At 35.6% G+C, this 16181-nt stretch overlaps 2 protein-coding genes across 3 annotated transcripts; one reads left to right on the top strand and one right to left on the bottom strand.

Annotated features, from left to right (window-relative positions):
• The first annotated feature begins 295 nt into the window (after nucleotides 1-295).
• On the top strand, nucleotides 296-6242 carry PARP2 (poly(ADP-ribose) polymerase). 2 transcript variants are annotated; one of them, XM_086655609.1, is made up of 18 exons: nucleotides 296-541; nucleotides 639-936; nucleotides 1679-1800; nucleotides 1965-2046; nucleotides 2203-2435; nucleotides 2552-2681; nucleotides 2824-2879; nucleotides 3095-3168; nucleotides 3286-3332; nucleotides 3435-3484; nucleotides 3877-3939; nucleotides 4106-4186; nucleotides 4280-4390; nucleotides 4510-4585; nucleotides 4942-5084; nucleotides 5273-5346; nucleotides 5727-5832; nucleotides 5976-6242. In XM_086655609.1, exons 1-18 carry the CDS (start codon nucleotides 455-457, stop codon nucleotides 6063-6065), a joined length of 1923 nt encoding a protein of 640 aa, XP_086511735.1. In that variant the 5' UTR covers nucleotides 296-454; the 3' UTR covers nucleotides 6066-6242. The 2 variants fall into 2 exon arrangements, with proteins under 2 accessions (XP_086511735.1, XP_086511736.1); XM_086655610.1 differs by having other exon boundaries at nucleotides 330-541; nucleotides 1694-1800.
• Nucleotides 6243-7858: 1616 nt separating this feature from the next.
• On the bottom strand, nucleotides 7859-10743 carry LOC147569169 (exocyst complex component SEC15B-like). The gene has a single exon (XM_086655608.1). It carries the CDS (start codon nucleotides 10501-10503, stop codon nucleotides 8092-8094), a length of 2412 nt encoding a protein of 803 aa, XP_086511734.1. The 5' UTR covers nucleotides 10504-10743; the 3' UTR covers nucleotides 7859-8091.
• Nucleotides 10744-16181: the final 5438 nt, after the last annotated feature.

The raw sequence follows: 16181 nt of genomic DNA, 5'->3' as shown, positions 1-16181 counted from the left end.
AGGATGCATGAAACCATAGATTGATTAGAGGGCTCCCACAATCTCAATCTAAAACTAAAGCAAGGTCTCAGACTGGACAATTCAACTCCTCTCCGGCTGCCCACTCTAAAGAAATGCACTGGGCCGAGCGGGGGGCACTTACAGCTGTCGGGAATTGACTGTAGTCCAATACTTTTGGGAGGCTCCTATAGTAGTTTTGGGAGGTTCTTACAGCACTTTTGGGAGCTGGCTATAGAGGCACCCTAGGAGGAAAAGAAATCAAAATAAAGTAGTTGACCATGTCCAAATGGGAGTCCACTAATAAGGTAGAAGTCAAAACCCCGCCAAAAATCGTGTTGAGCACAAAAACGTTTCCCTTCTTCAAGAAGCTATTTTCTCTCTCTAAAAACTTCCCTCTCTCCCCCCCCCCCCCCTTTTAAAATCCTCGATCTCGATCTAAAGAAATTATACGAAAATGGCAACAAACAAACTCAGAGTAGAAGAACTCAGGGCCCAACTTACCCAACGTGGTCTTGATTCCTCCGGCACCAAACCTCATCTGGTAAACCCCCAACTAAAACCCCTATTTCTCTCTCTCTCTCATAACTATTTTTACTTTGTTCATCATTTTGATTTTTAAAAGTTCATTCATTTATTAGGTTAAAAGACTTGAATCAGCACTTGCTAAAGAAAATAAGGATATAGATAAACAATCAACAGATTCAACAATAGGAGATGATTCAGTTACTACTAAAAAGAGACAAAGGGAATCTGAAAATGATGATGATGATTCTTTACATGTTCCTCAAAAGGTTAAAGCAATTGAGACTCTACGTGATATGGGTATTCGTCAATTAAGAGAACAAGCTACTCTTTGTGGTATTTCGACTAGTGGGTCGAAAAAAGAACTCTTAGAGAGACTTTCTACTGATTTAGACCCTGATGTCAATGTTCAAGGTACTACTTGTTTTTGTTGCAATATTTAGTTTAGTTTTTATGGTAATCAAACTTATGATCTTCAAGAAATTTTAGCTCTAGGGTACTTGTTTATTTTGATTTTGGGGTAATTAATTCATAGTAGGAGAACTCAATTATTTGAATATCTAGAATAGAATTTGATTATTGTAAATCAAATGAGGATTTCGGAAAACACTTTGATATGTTAGGCATTTTGGTATCGTAATTTGTTTTAATTTATAGGTTTCTTTACATTCTGTGAACTTTACATAAAATTACAGTTTTCAGTCATTCATATTAATTGCATTTTTAAAAGAAAAAAGCAATTAGAAAGTGCATTTTGGGGGTACTCATTTCTCATCTTGAGAACGGTCTCGCGATGTCTCTTTAGTTTTGACAAGATCTGGGGCCTCTCCACTTATTGCCAATTAGACTTGAGTTGAATGTCCACGAACTTGATACGTATTAGGAGTTAGAAGTTAGAACATACGTGATAGGCCCATTTGAAAACATGTGGTCCGCTTCACCTAGTAAAAAGAGACATGTTTGGCTCAAAGAATGCGACATGTGAGAATACCAATGGAGAAATTGAAGTCCCATGACCAGATCTATGGCTTCTCTAGTCATTCCAAATTGGCGTTAGTCGTTGAGTTGTATTTCTACAAACTTAATACTCTTGCAATTAGTTCCAGATAAAGTACTTATGGGTTTTCCATTTTCATAATTTATAATATTGTGGTAGATAAGAAAGAAGAAGCAGATGGGAAGAAGGAGAAATTGGTCACGGCCACAAAGAAGGGTGCTGCAGTCTTGGATCAATATCTCCCCGATACCATAAAGGCAAACTACCATGTTTTGCAGCATGTAAGTAACCATTGTACTTACACATATGGTCTTCATTTGAGTTAACGAGGCAGTTTAGTGATATCCTAATAAGTGCAAATATTCTTATACACAAAGCTGAAGTTTTATGTAGTATGGTACTTTGTTACCTTTAACTTTAAGTTTGTTCTTTCTCTTCATTGCAGGGAGATGAAATCTACGACGCAATGTTGAATCAGACAAATGTGTCACACAATAATAACAAGTTCTACGTGATTCAAGTACTAGGTCTTGTTTCCCTTCCGTTACCCTCTCTTGTTTTCTTTATTTGAACACTCTATCAAGTGCCCGTTTTTTTTCCTAACGTGAGCAGAAGTAGAGTAATAGACTGCATGTTTTCCTAAGTTCGTAGTGCTTACTCGGGCTGTTCAAAATGAATTACAGAATCTGATGATGGTGCCAGCTTCATGGTTTACTGTAGATGGGGGAGAGTTGGAATTAAAGGCCAGGATACGTTACGTGGGCCTTATACATCACGAGATAGTGCTATTCAAGAGTTTGAGATGAAGTTCTGTGACAAGACCAAAAATCTGTGGTGTGACCGAAAAAACTTTGTCTGTCATCAGAAATCCTATACTTGGTTGGAAATGGATTACGAAGAAGCAGAAGAATCAGTTGTGAGTCTGTTAATGGAATTCTCTTCGTCTTGATACCTGTGTACCTGAGATATGTGATCTTCTACAATGTTGCTTAATCTGAGTGTCTAAGCTTCTACACTTCTAACGTTTTTTAGGTTCCGGAAAAGCTCAAAGACTCTTCCATCGCAATTCAACCTCGGGAGACAAAACTTGAATCTCGCATTGCTAAGTTTATATCTCTTGTTTGCAATGTCAATATGATGAAGCAACAAATGTTGGAAATAGGTTAGTTATTGTTCTATATCCCATAATGGTTTTAGAGTATTTCTGGTGTGACGTTTCATCTCAGTTGAGAAACTGGTCGATTGAAGTCTCCGCATACTACAATTCGCAGAGAAATTGATTTGATCTTTCTTATTCTTTTCAGGGTACAATGCTGAAAAGTTGCCTCTTGGTAAACTTAGCAAATCAACAATTTTAAAGGTACTTCTGGTTTAATATAGAATAGTTTAGATTTATGTTTTCATCTACGACTCCTTGTGATTGCATTAGTATGATTTATCTTACAGAATCTATTAATAGCTGTTTTATGGAATTGTAGTTTCTGAAAAGTGAAAACTGATTACCTTCCAGAATTTACAGATAAATGTCATTTCTTCTTTGTAATACTAATCTTTTTTTTTTTTTAGTACTTGTAGGGTTATAACGTCTTGAAGAGGATTGCCGATGTCATTTCCAAACCCAACAGAGAAGTACTTGACCAATTGAGTGGGTATGGCATATGTACTATTTTATGATCAAGATTACCAATCACTTGAGGGCCTTTCTATCAGAATGTCATCATCTTTTGTCATTTTTATTCTAAGTTTATGTAATGGTTTTATTGCAGAGAATTCTACACAGTTATCCCTCATGATTTTGGCTTTAAGAAGATGAGTAAGTTCCACTCTTGTTTTACACGTGACATGGCTCAATTGTTCGTTGTATGTTAATTGTGAAAAAGTGAAAGCTTTTTAATATGAATCCATATGATGGCAGGGGAATTTGTTATCGACACACCACAGAAACTTAAACATAAGCTTGAAATGGTGATTCCCATCTCTCACTGATTCCTTTTCTTCAAGCCTTCTTATCTTCATTTTTCTTAATAATTCATATTTTGAAGTTGTTCGAAGTCAAGGTTTTTGGGGCTAGATATTGCCTCAATTTGCAAATAATTATGGTTCTTTCCGTTACTTATGCTTAAAAGAATCGAAGACCACTGATCATCCTATAGATTGGCAATTAGGTTCAATATTCACCTTTTTCATTTTGTGGAGCATTTTAGAATTTGGTTACTATCTTTCATCATTTCAGTATGCTAGCATTGGTGAAAATGTTCATATATGTTCTTCTTGTAGGATTTGTAAAATTCCCATAAACCATGTATTAATTGCTCTGAGTTTATTAATTTTAGTTTGAATTTCTTGTGTAATTGAAGGTTGAAGCATTGGGAGAAATTGAGCTCGCAACTAAGTTGTTAAAGGATGACATTGATATGCAGGTACTCTTTTTTTCTTTGTGTTATTCCATAATCAATCATTCATAGTTTTTCTTTATTCCTCTAGTTCTTTTGCTCTTTCTCTATTTTCATAAGGTAATTGGTGAACATAGGTTTCATCCTCCAAATTCACATATGACCTAATTTGACTCTTCTCTAATAATAATAGGAAGATCCATTATATTGTCATTATGAACGTCTTCAATGTGACCTCTCACCAGTTGATGTTAAGTCAAAGGAGTACTCTATGGTAATTTCTTTTATTAATCAAAAGAAAATTAGTTCCATATACTGTATTATGTCCTTTTTCATTTAATTGGAATTTGGCGTTCTTATTTATCAGATAGAGAAGTATGTTCATAACACTCATGCAAAAACACATTCAAGTTATACTGTTGACATTGCACAAGTCTTTAGGGTATCAAGGCATGGTGAAAATGAACGGTTCCAAAAGGTAATAATTTCTAATGAGAATTTTATCCCTAAGATACGTATATTAGTTACTATTTAATATACTGAGTTCGTTTCCTACTGTTTTGTACATGCCGTAATTCACTTTTGCTTGTTTTGCAGTTCTCTAGTACTAAAAATCGAAAGCTTTTGTGGCATGGTTCTCGACTTACCAATTGGACTGGGATTCTGTCTCAAGGTACTTTGAAATAACTTTCCTACCCACTATAGATTATTACTTTTCTTGCAAAAGCCCGTTTGGAAACAACCACTCTGGTTTAAACTCAGAAATAGACATTGAAGGTCCTACTGTAGTTGACTGCTAAGGCTAAAGCACAAAACTATAGTTTGATGCCTTGGATATTTCAATCAGCGAAAACTTGTATTTGGATCATATGCAATGATATGTTTCATACCCTCATCCAACCTTTTGTGACTGAATTTCTCGGAACCCATATAATGGTTTTTTTTTTTCGATTATCATTTGTATGTTAGGAACTTAGTACGAGTGAAGGATAAGATAGATAAAGATACTATCTTTTGTCCATAAAACAGGTTTGCGCATTGCTCCACCAGAAGCTCCTTCAACGGGTTACATGTTCGGGAAAGGGGTTTATTTTGCCGACATGTTCTCAAAAAGTGCAAATTATTGCTACTCTTCTAGTGCATCCAGGGCTGGTGTGCTTCTTCTATGTGAGGTTGTTCACTTTACTGAATATTTTGATTGATTGAAATACTGCAGGGACATTCCATGGAACGCTCCAAAAAACGATTCATATTTTCCAAATTTAATACATGAACTGTACAAGACAAGTATCTATTTCAGTAACCTATGAATTGTATTGCTTCGACCATATGTGAACTGGAGACTTTTTTCTTTTTGCAGGTGGCGTTAGGTGAGATGGCTGAGTTATCATGTGCAAATTACGATGCTGATCAGTTGCCAGATGGAAAACTAAGGTTCGCCTTCCATCTATACGAATTCTAACTACATTTAAATGTGAATGATTAGCTATACAAGAATAGTTCCACATGGGCAAAGATAAGTGTCTCGATCGTGTAAGTAATATCAAAGACCTATATGCTCATCACCAATTGATTTGAGTTGGATGTACATTAAATATGGTATCAAAGCTAGGACAAATGATAGGCTCAATAGTCGTATATGCTCCATGTCACCCACTATAAAGATGTGTTAAACTTAAAAGCTCCACAGCTAATGGAACTTTAGAGAATAGTCCGACATGGAAAAGGAAGTTCCATTACCAATTGGTTTTGAGCTCGATCTAGGAGTAATCTAATACCACTACAATTTTTTGCGTTTGTGATGTTTATTGCAGCACAAAAGGAGTTGGTTCAACAGAGCCAGATTCCTCCGAGTTTGAAGAACTAGAAGACGGTGTCGTCGTTCCTCTTGGCAAACCAAAGGAGAAACCTGGACGAAGGGTATATTGCATCTCATATTAAGCGCTTAGACATGTTTTTGTTATAATTGCAAAATAATCACCCAGATAGAAATAAATTACGGAAGAAATACAGATTTGCCTGAAGTAGAACTAAATGCGGGTTTGTTTCAATTATGATTGCAGGGTAGTTTGCTGTACAACGAGTACATAGTCTACAATGTTGATCAGATTCGAATGCGATATCTCATTCAAGTTGACTTCAACTACAAGTGATAACATTTGGAAGTTTTCCACAGTTGTATTTATGAAGCTCTCATCCTCATAGTTAATGAGAGAAGACAAATTTGCAAGTTTGGTAGCTTCTTCCTATGTATTGTGGTTTTTTTGGGGGTAATGATGTATTAAAATACTTTTTTCCGAGTATAGTTTCTATGATATTTTGTTAGTCTACTTTACTCGTGTTTGCTGATGTTGTTTACTTGTTCTGTTGTTCATGAGGTTTTTGTTCTAGCTCAGGTAGTATTACTTCTGCACTCATGGCGTTTGGCAGTACTAAATCAATGGATATCCGAATATTCGACATCCCTCATCCATATTAGAATTTTAAAAAAATATTCGAAATTTCAGATATCGAATACAGATTCGGATAGGCCGCGGCTTTGGGGAATAAAAGAAAATCTCGGGGGAATAAACATATTTTCGTTTTAAACCAAAATTTGATATTGTTGTTATTAACCCCCTAATCTTCATCTCCTCACATCTTCATATCAAGTCACAAGAAAAACAAAGTAAATCAACCCACCAAATAATATATTCACATTATTGAAGAAAGAATTTTTTTTCACAAATCTCTTTTAAAAGATTCAACCAATCCACCTGCTCCTCTAAAATCTAAAATTCCTCTAAACTTTCATATGACTATCACCATCTTTACTTCATCCAAAAAATTCCAGGATTTTGAATTGTTAACCTTCTACCCTTCATTGAGAGTTAATCACCATCTCCATGTTTTCTTTTACAGAATAAACATCAGAGAAATTTTCTTTTTGTGCCTAAATCTCAATAAGAAACTCCAAGTTATTGTTTCTATAGAAACCCTAAATCAGGGAGATAGATATAGATAATTTAGAAACCCTAGATTAGGGAGAGGAGAGAGATAGAGAGAAAGAAAACGATAGAGAGAAGGGGGAGAGAGAGAGAAGGGGGAGAGAGAGAGAACGGCAGAGAGAGAGAGGGGGAGAACGACAGAAAGTGAATGGGGGAGAGAGAGATAGCGACAGGGAGGGGGAAGAGAGAGAGAAAGGGGAAGAGAGAGAGAGTTTGTTAGAGATAGGGTTTGTGAGATTTAGGGGGTTCACAACAATCATATCAATTTTTGGTCTAAACAGAAAATATGTTTTATTCCCCGGAGATTTTTTTTTATTCCCCAAAGCCGTGGCCTTGGGATATTTCTTATCTGATATCGGATACACTAATATCCGATCCAATAAATATCCATATCCGATAAGTAATATAAAAAACTAATAAAAAATTAAATTTATTCATAATAATATATAAAATGTATTGTTGAGATTTATTATTTAGATCTATAGGTTAAAAATTTAAAAATTTTGTTAAAGTTTCCGATATCGGATATCCATTAATATTATTGGATTCGGATATTGATTTATAATATCCGTTGGGTAATTATCGGATATCGGATAGCTTATCGAATTCGGATACGGATATGCAATCCGATAAGCTACTGTTTACCGGCCTAGTGCCAATTAACAAACATATCTATATGAAGTTTGTAGACGTTCAAGTTTTTTTTTTGTTATGGAGTAGACGTTCAAGTTAAACCATTTAACTATGATAGAGGGATCCTTCATCTTATATGACAAAAATGTTATTTTGTTCGAGTTATAGGCCAGTAAATTCCTAATAGACTTAGGTAGACCGACAAGATTCAGAGAGAGAAAAGAGATTCTTTATCATCATAATTGGTCGAGATTTGTTGGCTTACGAGACTTCACAAGTGCGATAACAAAAACCACTCAAAACTTAAATGTGCGACTTAAGAGTGAGAGAGAGATTAATTATATTTCTATTAAGATATCAGAAATGTTCAGAAGTATTGAGACATGAAGAATTTAATCAATCCCCCCTTCCAAAAAAACAGAGAAATACATGATGAGTAACTTAAATATCTATTATATGACCTGAAACAACAGCTGCTAAAAATCAGGACTAGCCATTAACCAAAGTTAGCATCATAATAATGTCTTCAATTCAATTTTGGCAAACACTAAGTTCTCTATTAGTTAGCTTCTTTGAGCCTTCTTATTAAAGCATCTAATGATTTCTTCTTAGTATTCTGCTTAAGTCCTCTTCCACCAAAGCTTCCAAACAATCTATCTGAAGGATCTTTCAATTTCTCTGATATTATAACCAATTTCTTATAATCTAAAGCATTATAATTCTTTTCTCTAATCACCGGATTAAGAAAATTCTCTGGTTGATTACTCAAAAGTAAATTAACCAATTGTCTTGATTCAACTAACGCAGATTTCAACTCGTTCATTTCTACTTCTGTAAAGAGATCACCTTGGTTATCGGCAAACGATTCCAATATCTGAACATCGATTTCGATCCCCGTTATAGCATTTAGATTGAATCTTTTCACTATATCTCCACTCAAAATCCCCATAATCTTTTCTGATATATGAGTAAGAACTTCTTGTAATACCCTTTTTAGTACCTGAACTGGAAGAATTTGCTGAGCAGTTGACACCAAAGTTTCAAGATATATGATCACTTCATTTACATATTCGTTTCCGTTCGGTGGAGCTTCATCTGCCATCCAATTGATATTTTCTGTTAATGACATAAACCCGTCGACTTTTTTCTTCAGCATACCAGAGAGCATTGATTCAGCAGCATCTCGAGCGTTTTTTAATGGAAATTTACTTCTACCTCTATCAGTCATTCTTAATGGGATACCCGAAAGTTGTGCAGCATGACGAAAAAAGAAATCACAAGCTCGTTCTAAAACCACCATATTTGCTGCAACTTGCATTGCTTGAGAAACCCCATGAACACTTGAATTTATAAGGTTTATTAATGCTTCATCTAAAACTTCGTTAAGAAGTCGATCCAAATACTTTTTGACGATGTCATAGAAATCTAGTTGCCCACCGTATGACATAAAACTAACTGAATCTTCAATAAATGATCGAACTAGACGACAACAATCAGGAACTGTTGATGAAAATGGAGCAATATAGGGAAATGCAGGGATTATATCAGAGGTTTGTATTTGGAAAGATAAGACATTCATTGAATACTCGTATTCCTTTTTCATTAACATCTGCTCAAAAGTATCGACAGAAAGTGCTTCTCCAATCAATTTACGACAATCGGATAATAAGAGTTCATGATACTTGTCTCTATGTTTGCTAAGAACGTCGAGCAATGAATCGACTAAGTACCCATGTCGACGTAATGTCACTCCTAACAAGCTAACATAATCTTTAATCAATAGTAAATGGTTTGCTGTTTGCATTCTAGAGAATTGATCTTCTAAAACAGAACACATTTTAGTAAGTGCAGTTTCCCAAAGATTTTCGACTTCAAGTTTCGAAATCAAACCACCACTAGTCCTTAAAATCCTATCTTCTACTATAAAGAAACCAGCAATTTGGGCAAAAAATGTTTGATGTGATTCAAGAAAAGGAGTCATTGAAGATACCTGAAAATCTGATGTTAATTGAAGTTTTCTATTCTCAACATAATACTGTTTGAACCTATCCTCTAACCCTAGGGTTTGATGAATGTGATATGCTCTATAAAGAGGTGTTAAATCAAATCCACCTCCACCATTACTAAACTTCTCATAACCTTCATCTCCAAATCCACCACTATTCTCTTCCTCATCTTCTTCTTCCAAAGCATAAACACAATCTCTCAAACTTAATCTACTTTGTTCTTCAGCTTGGCGTTGTTTAATTCGAAGTTCTTCCTCTCTCTGTCTAGCCGAAGACGCTTGTCCAATGGCTAATTGACCTAAATTCCTACAAACAATTCTAATCTCAACAAGCCAATCACCAAATTCTTTATTAACTTTAGTTTCAATATGAGATCGAATCAAAGGAATCTGTTTCTCTAACATTATCCGAATCGTTGAAGAAGAAGTTCTTTGTAAAAAATCTCTCTCAATCGTATCAACACACTTCAAAGCCATATAGAAATTATTACCAGATAAATGAAAATTCGTTCTAGAACAAAGTTCAAGTAATCGAACACAGATCTGAACAGATTCTAAAGCTAATCCAACATTATTACTAACATTTCGAGTTTCAATGAACGAATCAAGAGAAGTAAGTAAAGGAAAAGCGACGGATTGTAAAACCTTATTTGAACTTGAAAGTGATGATTTAAGTGAATCAACATCAGTAAGTAAAGATCTAAGATCATCAACAGCCATAATAAAATCTTGATAATGAACTTTACAAACATCTTCGATCTCTGATTCTTTAGATCGAGAAAATTGACGAAGACGATGAAGAAGAGTTTCAGGTTTACCTGATGTAAAAGCTTTACGTATAAATGGACCTAAATCTTCGCCATTACAGATCGCTGAGAATAAGAGAAGTTCATCAAGTTTGTCGGAATCGGTACCGTCGATATTATTGACCGGAACGACTTTCCGTCTGGTTTTCGGTGACTGCATAGTTGAAGAGTAGTTGGTGAATAGAGAGGGAAACTCGTTTAAGAACTACTCCGAGATCCACGAATTACGTTGAAAGCGGAAGATTTAGAGAGAGAGAGAGAGATGGAGAGTTTTTTTTAGAGAGAGAAAGAGTGGAAGTGGTTATGGTGGTGATGGAAGGAGATTGATGTGGACTACGAGGATCTGACTTTGACTTCTATGGTGACTACGATTGACCGTCAATTTTGTAGTTGTTGGAGTTTCTTATAAGTAAATGAAGGCCCTGAGGGCCGAGGGGTACATGGGGCAATTTATAAAGAGCATCTCGAAACTGCTACAGGCGCTCCCACATTCCAACAAACCAACCTTGGGGTGGGAAGGTACTCGGGTAGCCAATTAGTTTTTTTTTTTTTGGTGTTTATGTCAACACTATCAACCACTTGAGCAACCAAGTGTTGACTAGTAACCGAATTGTTAGATATCCGATCTAGAGCTCTTGAAGGCCAAATGCTAGCTTCTCCGGCCACTAAATTAAATGGACTACCTATAAGCAACAAAGTAAATAAAAGCCCAAGCTAGCATGTAGCAGCCTAATAGACCCGAGCACCTTTTTTTGTTGCAAAATAGACCCGACTACTTAGAGTCACTAGATAAGGACTTAGGTACAAGAACAACTCCAACCCAAACCTCTCTTGATGCCTAAAATTTGAATTTTGAATTTTCCCCTTTTCTACCAATTCAACAACCATATTAAATTTCTCATTATCTGTAAATACAACTATCTTTCTCTACAAACTCACCAAACTTCTTCTTCTATAACTTTCATACTCTTTTTCTAAACATTTCATCTTTCTCTACCATGGGATACGGATTTTACTTATTGAACTTGATGTTTGAAGAAGATGAATTGGCTCGAAAAGGGGAAGATGATGATCGTAAAATGTTAGAAAAAATAGAAATGAAAGTTACGCGAAAACCTTCTCGTCATGTTGGTTCTGTTTCGGGTCACCAAACGATAGATCATAATAGACAACTTGGTCATGAAACTATTATGAGAGACTATTTCAATGAAACTCGAACGTATGATGATGCAATGTTTCGCCCACACTACCAGATGAATCGTGGTTTATTTATGCGTATTCTTAATGCGGTTGGGGAATACAACTCCAAACTCACCAAAAGAATTGATGCAATGGGTCAAAAGGGATTGTCACCTCATCAAAAAATTACATAAGTAATGAGGATGCTTGCATATGTAGGTCCAACCGATTCACAAGATGAATCTTGTCGGATTGGTAAGTCTACTTTCATTGACTCTTTAAGAGAATTTGTAATTGGAGTTATCCATGCCTTCGACCCTAGATACTTGAGGGATCCGAATGAGTCGGATATATCTAGACTCCTAACACGTGGCGAATCACAAGGATTTCCTGGAATGCGAAGGAGTATTGATTGTATGCATTGGGAATAGAATAAATGCCTTGTCACATGGCACAGAACCTACACTGGCATGTCAAAGCCCCAACTATCATCCCAGGAGAAGTTTTTTTTTTTTTTTGGAAAAATCCCAGAAGAAGTTGCATCGTCAGATCTCCATATATAACATTCATTTTTTGGGATGCATGTAGCCTGCAATGACATTAATGTTCTTGAACGTTCATCGATTTTTGATAAACTGATAATGGATGAGAGTCCCCGGTTAATTATGTAGTGAATAACACACAATATGATACGGGTTATAATCTTGCTGATGGAATATACCCTCAATGGGGTACCTTAGTCAAAATTATTTCTAATCCATATGGCCTGAAAGAAGCATACTTTGTCAAAAGACAAGAGTCGGTTCGAAAAGATGTTGAACGAGCTTTTTGTGTACTGCAAGCTCGTTGGGGAATTATTCGGGGGATCGTCACGTTGGTGGGATGTAAATACAGTGAGTGATATCATGAAGGCGTGTATCATAATGCATAACAAGATTATTGAAGACGAAGGACCAAATGCTACAACTAATGTTGAGGGATGTAAAATGGGTCCGACATATCGTGGAGAAACTTTAGCGGACGAATTGCTTGATCGTCTTGGGCAAGTTAGAAGTCAAGAAATTCATACCCGGTTGAAGGCAGATCTTATTGAACACTTGTGGAACACTTTTGGTCGTTGGATCATTAATAAAAAAGTTTGTTTATTAATGCATTTTAATTATTAATGTGTGAGTAGTAATCGTCTTTAAAAAAAATTAAAGCTAATATATATTTTCTTTTTAAATTCAGATCGCTCGATGTGATCCAACAACCGGATTTGTTTCTGATTATTTATTATTAGAATTGTTAGATGTTGCTTCAAACAATTTGATAGTCTTAAACTTTTCAATTATTTTGTTATCTTTGATTTAATTTCTCTCTTTTCTTTAATTTACTTGATACCAATCTTCTGTTTTTGTGCAGGATTTAAAGTTATTTTTTTTAAAGGAGATAAAAAAAAGTCTTAGTGGAGAAGATAAACATTTTTGTGGAGACGCAAAAATAATTTGATATTTCTTTATTTTTGTGCAGCTCTTTAAAGAGAGTAATGTGATACATGTAATTTTTTTTTTTGTGGAAGTTACATGTAATTCTTTGGCATTTTGTATTTTTACATTTTTTTTTATTTTTGTGTAATTTTATCTCGGGTGTATTATTTTGTTCATTTAGGTGCATGTATATTTACAAATTACAACTCATTTAATTCTCTTAACTAGAGTTTTTCATGCTAATGTGAAACTATGTAACCTACCTGCTTGAAGATTATGTTTTTAGATTTCAATTTGTTTATTCAATAGTTTTTTGCGCAATATTTTACTAATTTTTCTTTTCTTTGGAGAAATGGTGAAGTTGTTTCATATTAGGAATATAAAGAAATGAATTTTGTGATGTATGGACATCTTGGTATATTTATTGACCTGATATACGTGCACCGCTTTGATGTAGTCGGTCGCGATAAATAAATTGTCACACCACATTCTATCTCAAAGGTCTTAGCCTAAAGGGATCTTGTTAATGTATCTCCGCTAGATACAGTTATATTGCTCTCTCCCTCTTCTCTCTTCTCTGCAACTCTCTCTCCCTTCTTTATGAATTTTGGAATCTAATATCAAGATTACTGAAATTATATGAGTTCTTAATTGGCAGGCAAGAATTCGAGATTGTTACCGAATACCGATTACAACGCCAATCAAGAGGGATTTGTCGTATGGCGCGGGAAAAACTTTTATATATAACTCCGATCTAATAAGTTTTAATTGAATAAGTCGGAAGCAATGTTTATCCATGTCGTATTACAAAGAAAAAGAAAAGTACTAACATAATCGACTCCATTTGTAATTTTCTCTATTCTTACCCATTGACATGCTTTTAGGGATATTTCTAATTAAACACAAGAGGTTTGATTTGGTATTATAAAACAAAAGTAGAAGTTAAGTTCTCAATTTGAGAATTTATGATAACTGTATATAAGTTGATATGTAGCAACAAGAGTAAGTAGTTAGGGTGGTCAGAGCTCAGAGGTATATTATTGGGGAGTTAAGTCTCAAATGGAGAAAGCTCAACAAAAAAAAAAGTCTCAAATGGAGAAAAATCCACTTTTAACAGTAGAGATAGGTCACTTTGAAAGTTTGAGGTGGTCACCCATTGTTTAATAGGCCAAACTAGGGGTGGGGATTTGTCTCGATTACCCGTCCACAGAAGACTATTCATCTGGTCGGGACGGAACGGGTGCAACTCAAGTTTGTCCGTGCGGACAACAAGACAAATTTGATAGGCATCTCAATTTTTCTCAGAAAAATGTCCGCCCATGTTCTTTTTTCTAGCTGGACAACATTTGGTCGGACACTGGGTATATATCGTAATTTGACCAAATCACTAAAAAAATCACTAGTCCTATAGTCTTTCTATTGAACACAGTACTCATCCAGTGCCGACACGAAAGGAACGTAGCGAGAGAGAAACCAATCATAAACCTAAAAGCCACGTAACCTCCAGGAGTCGAAACTAACGACATACAAAACACAGTTGGTGCAGAAAGGGTCATAAGAAAAGTACACCCATATCTTGGCCCTAACAAGTCACAAACAGCTCCCGTGGCAAGCCTAGAGAAGATACTCCCAGAAACGGAAGCGATACCAGCATCGCCTTTCTGTAGGTTAATATTATCGCGAATAATCGGAACAAGTGGGGCAGCAGCAAATGTGGAAACAAAACAGATGAATAAAGAGATCCAAGAAAGATGAAAAGTTCTCATGTGTAGGTTTGCGATACCAGCATCGCCTTTCTTTAGGTTAAGATTATCGCGTTTAAACGGAACAAGTGGGGCAGCAGCAAATGTGGAAACAAAACAGGTGAAGAAAGAGATCCAAGAAAGATGAAAAGTTCTCATGTGTGGGTTTGCGATACCAGCATCGCCTTTCTTTAGGTTAAGATTATCGCGATTAAACGGAACAAGTGGGGTAGAAGCAAATGTGGAAACAAAACAGGTGAAGAAAGAGATCCAAGAAAGATGAAAAGTTCTCATGTGTGGGTTTGCCAAAGAGAAGAGTTTAAAGACTTTAGTATTGTGTTCAGAATCTACTGGTAAGTCAAAGTTAGCTGTGTTATCACTTGGGACCATTGGAGATGCAACAGAGAAAGCAAAGGATTGTTCTTTACCATTTACTCCATTCATGGAGCTCCCTGGAGAACCCATTGCTTGACCACCAGCCATGTTATTGTTTCTCTCACAAACACACACAGATCTAGAGAGACAAAACAATGGGTTTAGAGAAGGAAAGGAAAAAAATAGAAAAGATTCTAATGGTTTAGAAAGAGACAGAGAGAGAGAGAGAAAGAAAAAGAGAACTAGGTAACCACTCACTAATTAAACAACATACTTAGAAGTAGGTCTTGTAATTGATGGTATTTTGGGAGATTGGGAATGAGTTATATTTATACTAGAAGAGAGTTGACATTATATAGTATTTTTAATATGTGAGATATTTATTAAGTAATGATATAGAACAAGAAAACTAAGCGAATTATGGTCAGAATTCATCTGTGATTTGATGTGGTTTCCTGTTTCATGGATCAGAATTATGAAAGTACGAATCACGACAATCTGTACAAAATTTCTGCGCCTAGAATCTTCACAGTTTTTCTCGTTTCTTATCATTTTTCAAGTGGGTTTCTCATGTTAAATTATAAATTAATTATTATACCGGTAACTATGTTTTGTATAGGAAATCTCTCTATATACATATTTACATACACTCGTAACGCTTTGAAATTCTGAAATAATGCGCGCTTCAGACTTTCTCTATGCAAGTCTATCTGTGAAAACATATACATGTCAGATATTCAATTTATATCGATTTTTCTTTTCTGCTCTTAGATGTTCCTTTCGCATTCGAGAAATTTTAGTCATCCCTCCGTTTAGTGCATCTCACAGCCCTCCGCTTGATGTGAAGACATGTCACTTAAGCGTGGAACAAATGGAGAGAGAATATGCTCAAGTCAGACGTCGTCACATCGGGCGGAGGGACCGAATGGAGGATAAATAAGAGAACCCAAGAAGGCGCATCCAGATAGGAGAGAAACCTCTTTGTATATACCCAAAGGGCAGATTGCCTTACTTTTATATTCATCTGCCATCTCAGAAGGTGTGATTACCTCAGCTACCTTTTTTTTTTGTTG

The sequence above is a fragment of the Eschscholzia californica genome, unplaced genomic scaffold, assembly GCF_041429995.1.
Source record: "Eschscholzia californica isolate CP2 unplaced genomic scaffold, dmEscCali1.0.p SCAF_1, whole genome shotgun sequence".
NCBI classification, from domain to species: domain Eukaryota; kingdom Viridiplantae; phylum Streptophyta; class Magnoliopsida; order Ranunculales; family Papaveraceae; genus Eschscholzia; species Eschscholzia californica.
This window is presented reverse-complemented; position numbering and strand designations above follow the sequence as displayed.

Coding starts and splice junctions, on each gene's coding strand:
- PARP2 (XM_086655609.1), top strand. CDS start 455: ATGGCAACAAACAAACTCAGAGTAGAAGAACTCAGGGCCCAACTTACC. Junction 1,801..1,964: donor ACTACCATGTTTTGCAGCAT/GTAAGTAACCAT, acceptor TCTTCATTGCAG/GGAGATGAAATCTACGACGC. Junction 3,485..3,876: donor TTAAACATAAGCTTGAAATG/GTGATTCCCATC, acceptor GTGTAATTGAAG/GTTGAAGCATTGGGAGAAAT.
- LOC147569169 (XM_086655608.1), bottom strand. CDS start 10,503: ATGCAGTCACCGAAAACCAGACGGAAAGTCGTTCCGGTCAATAATATC.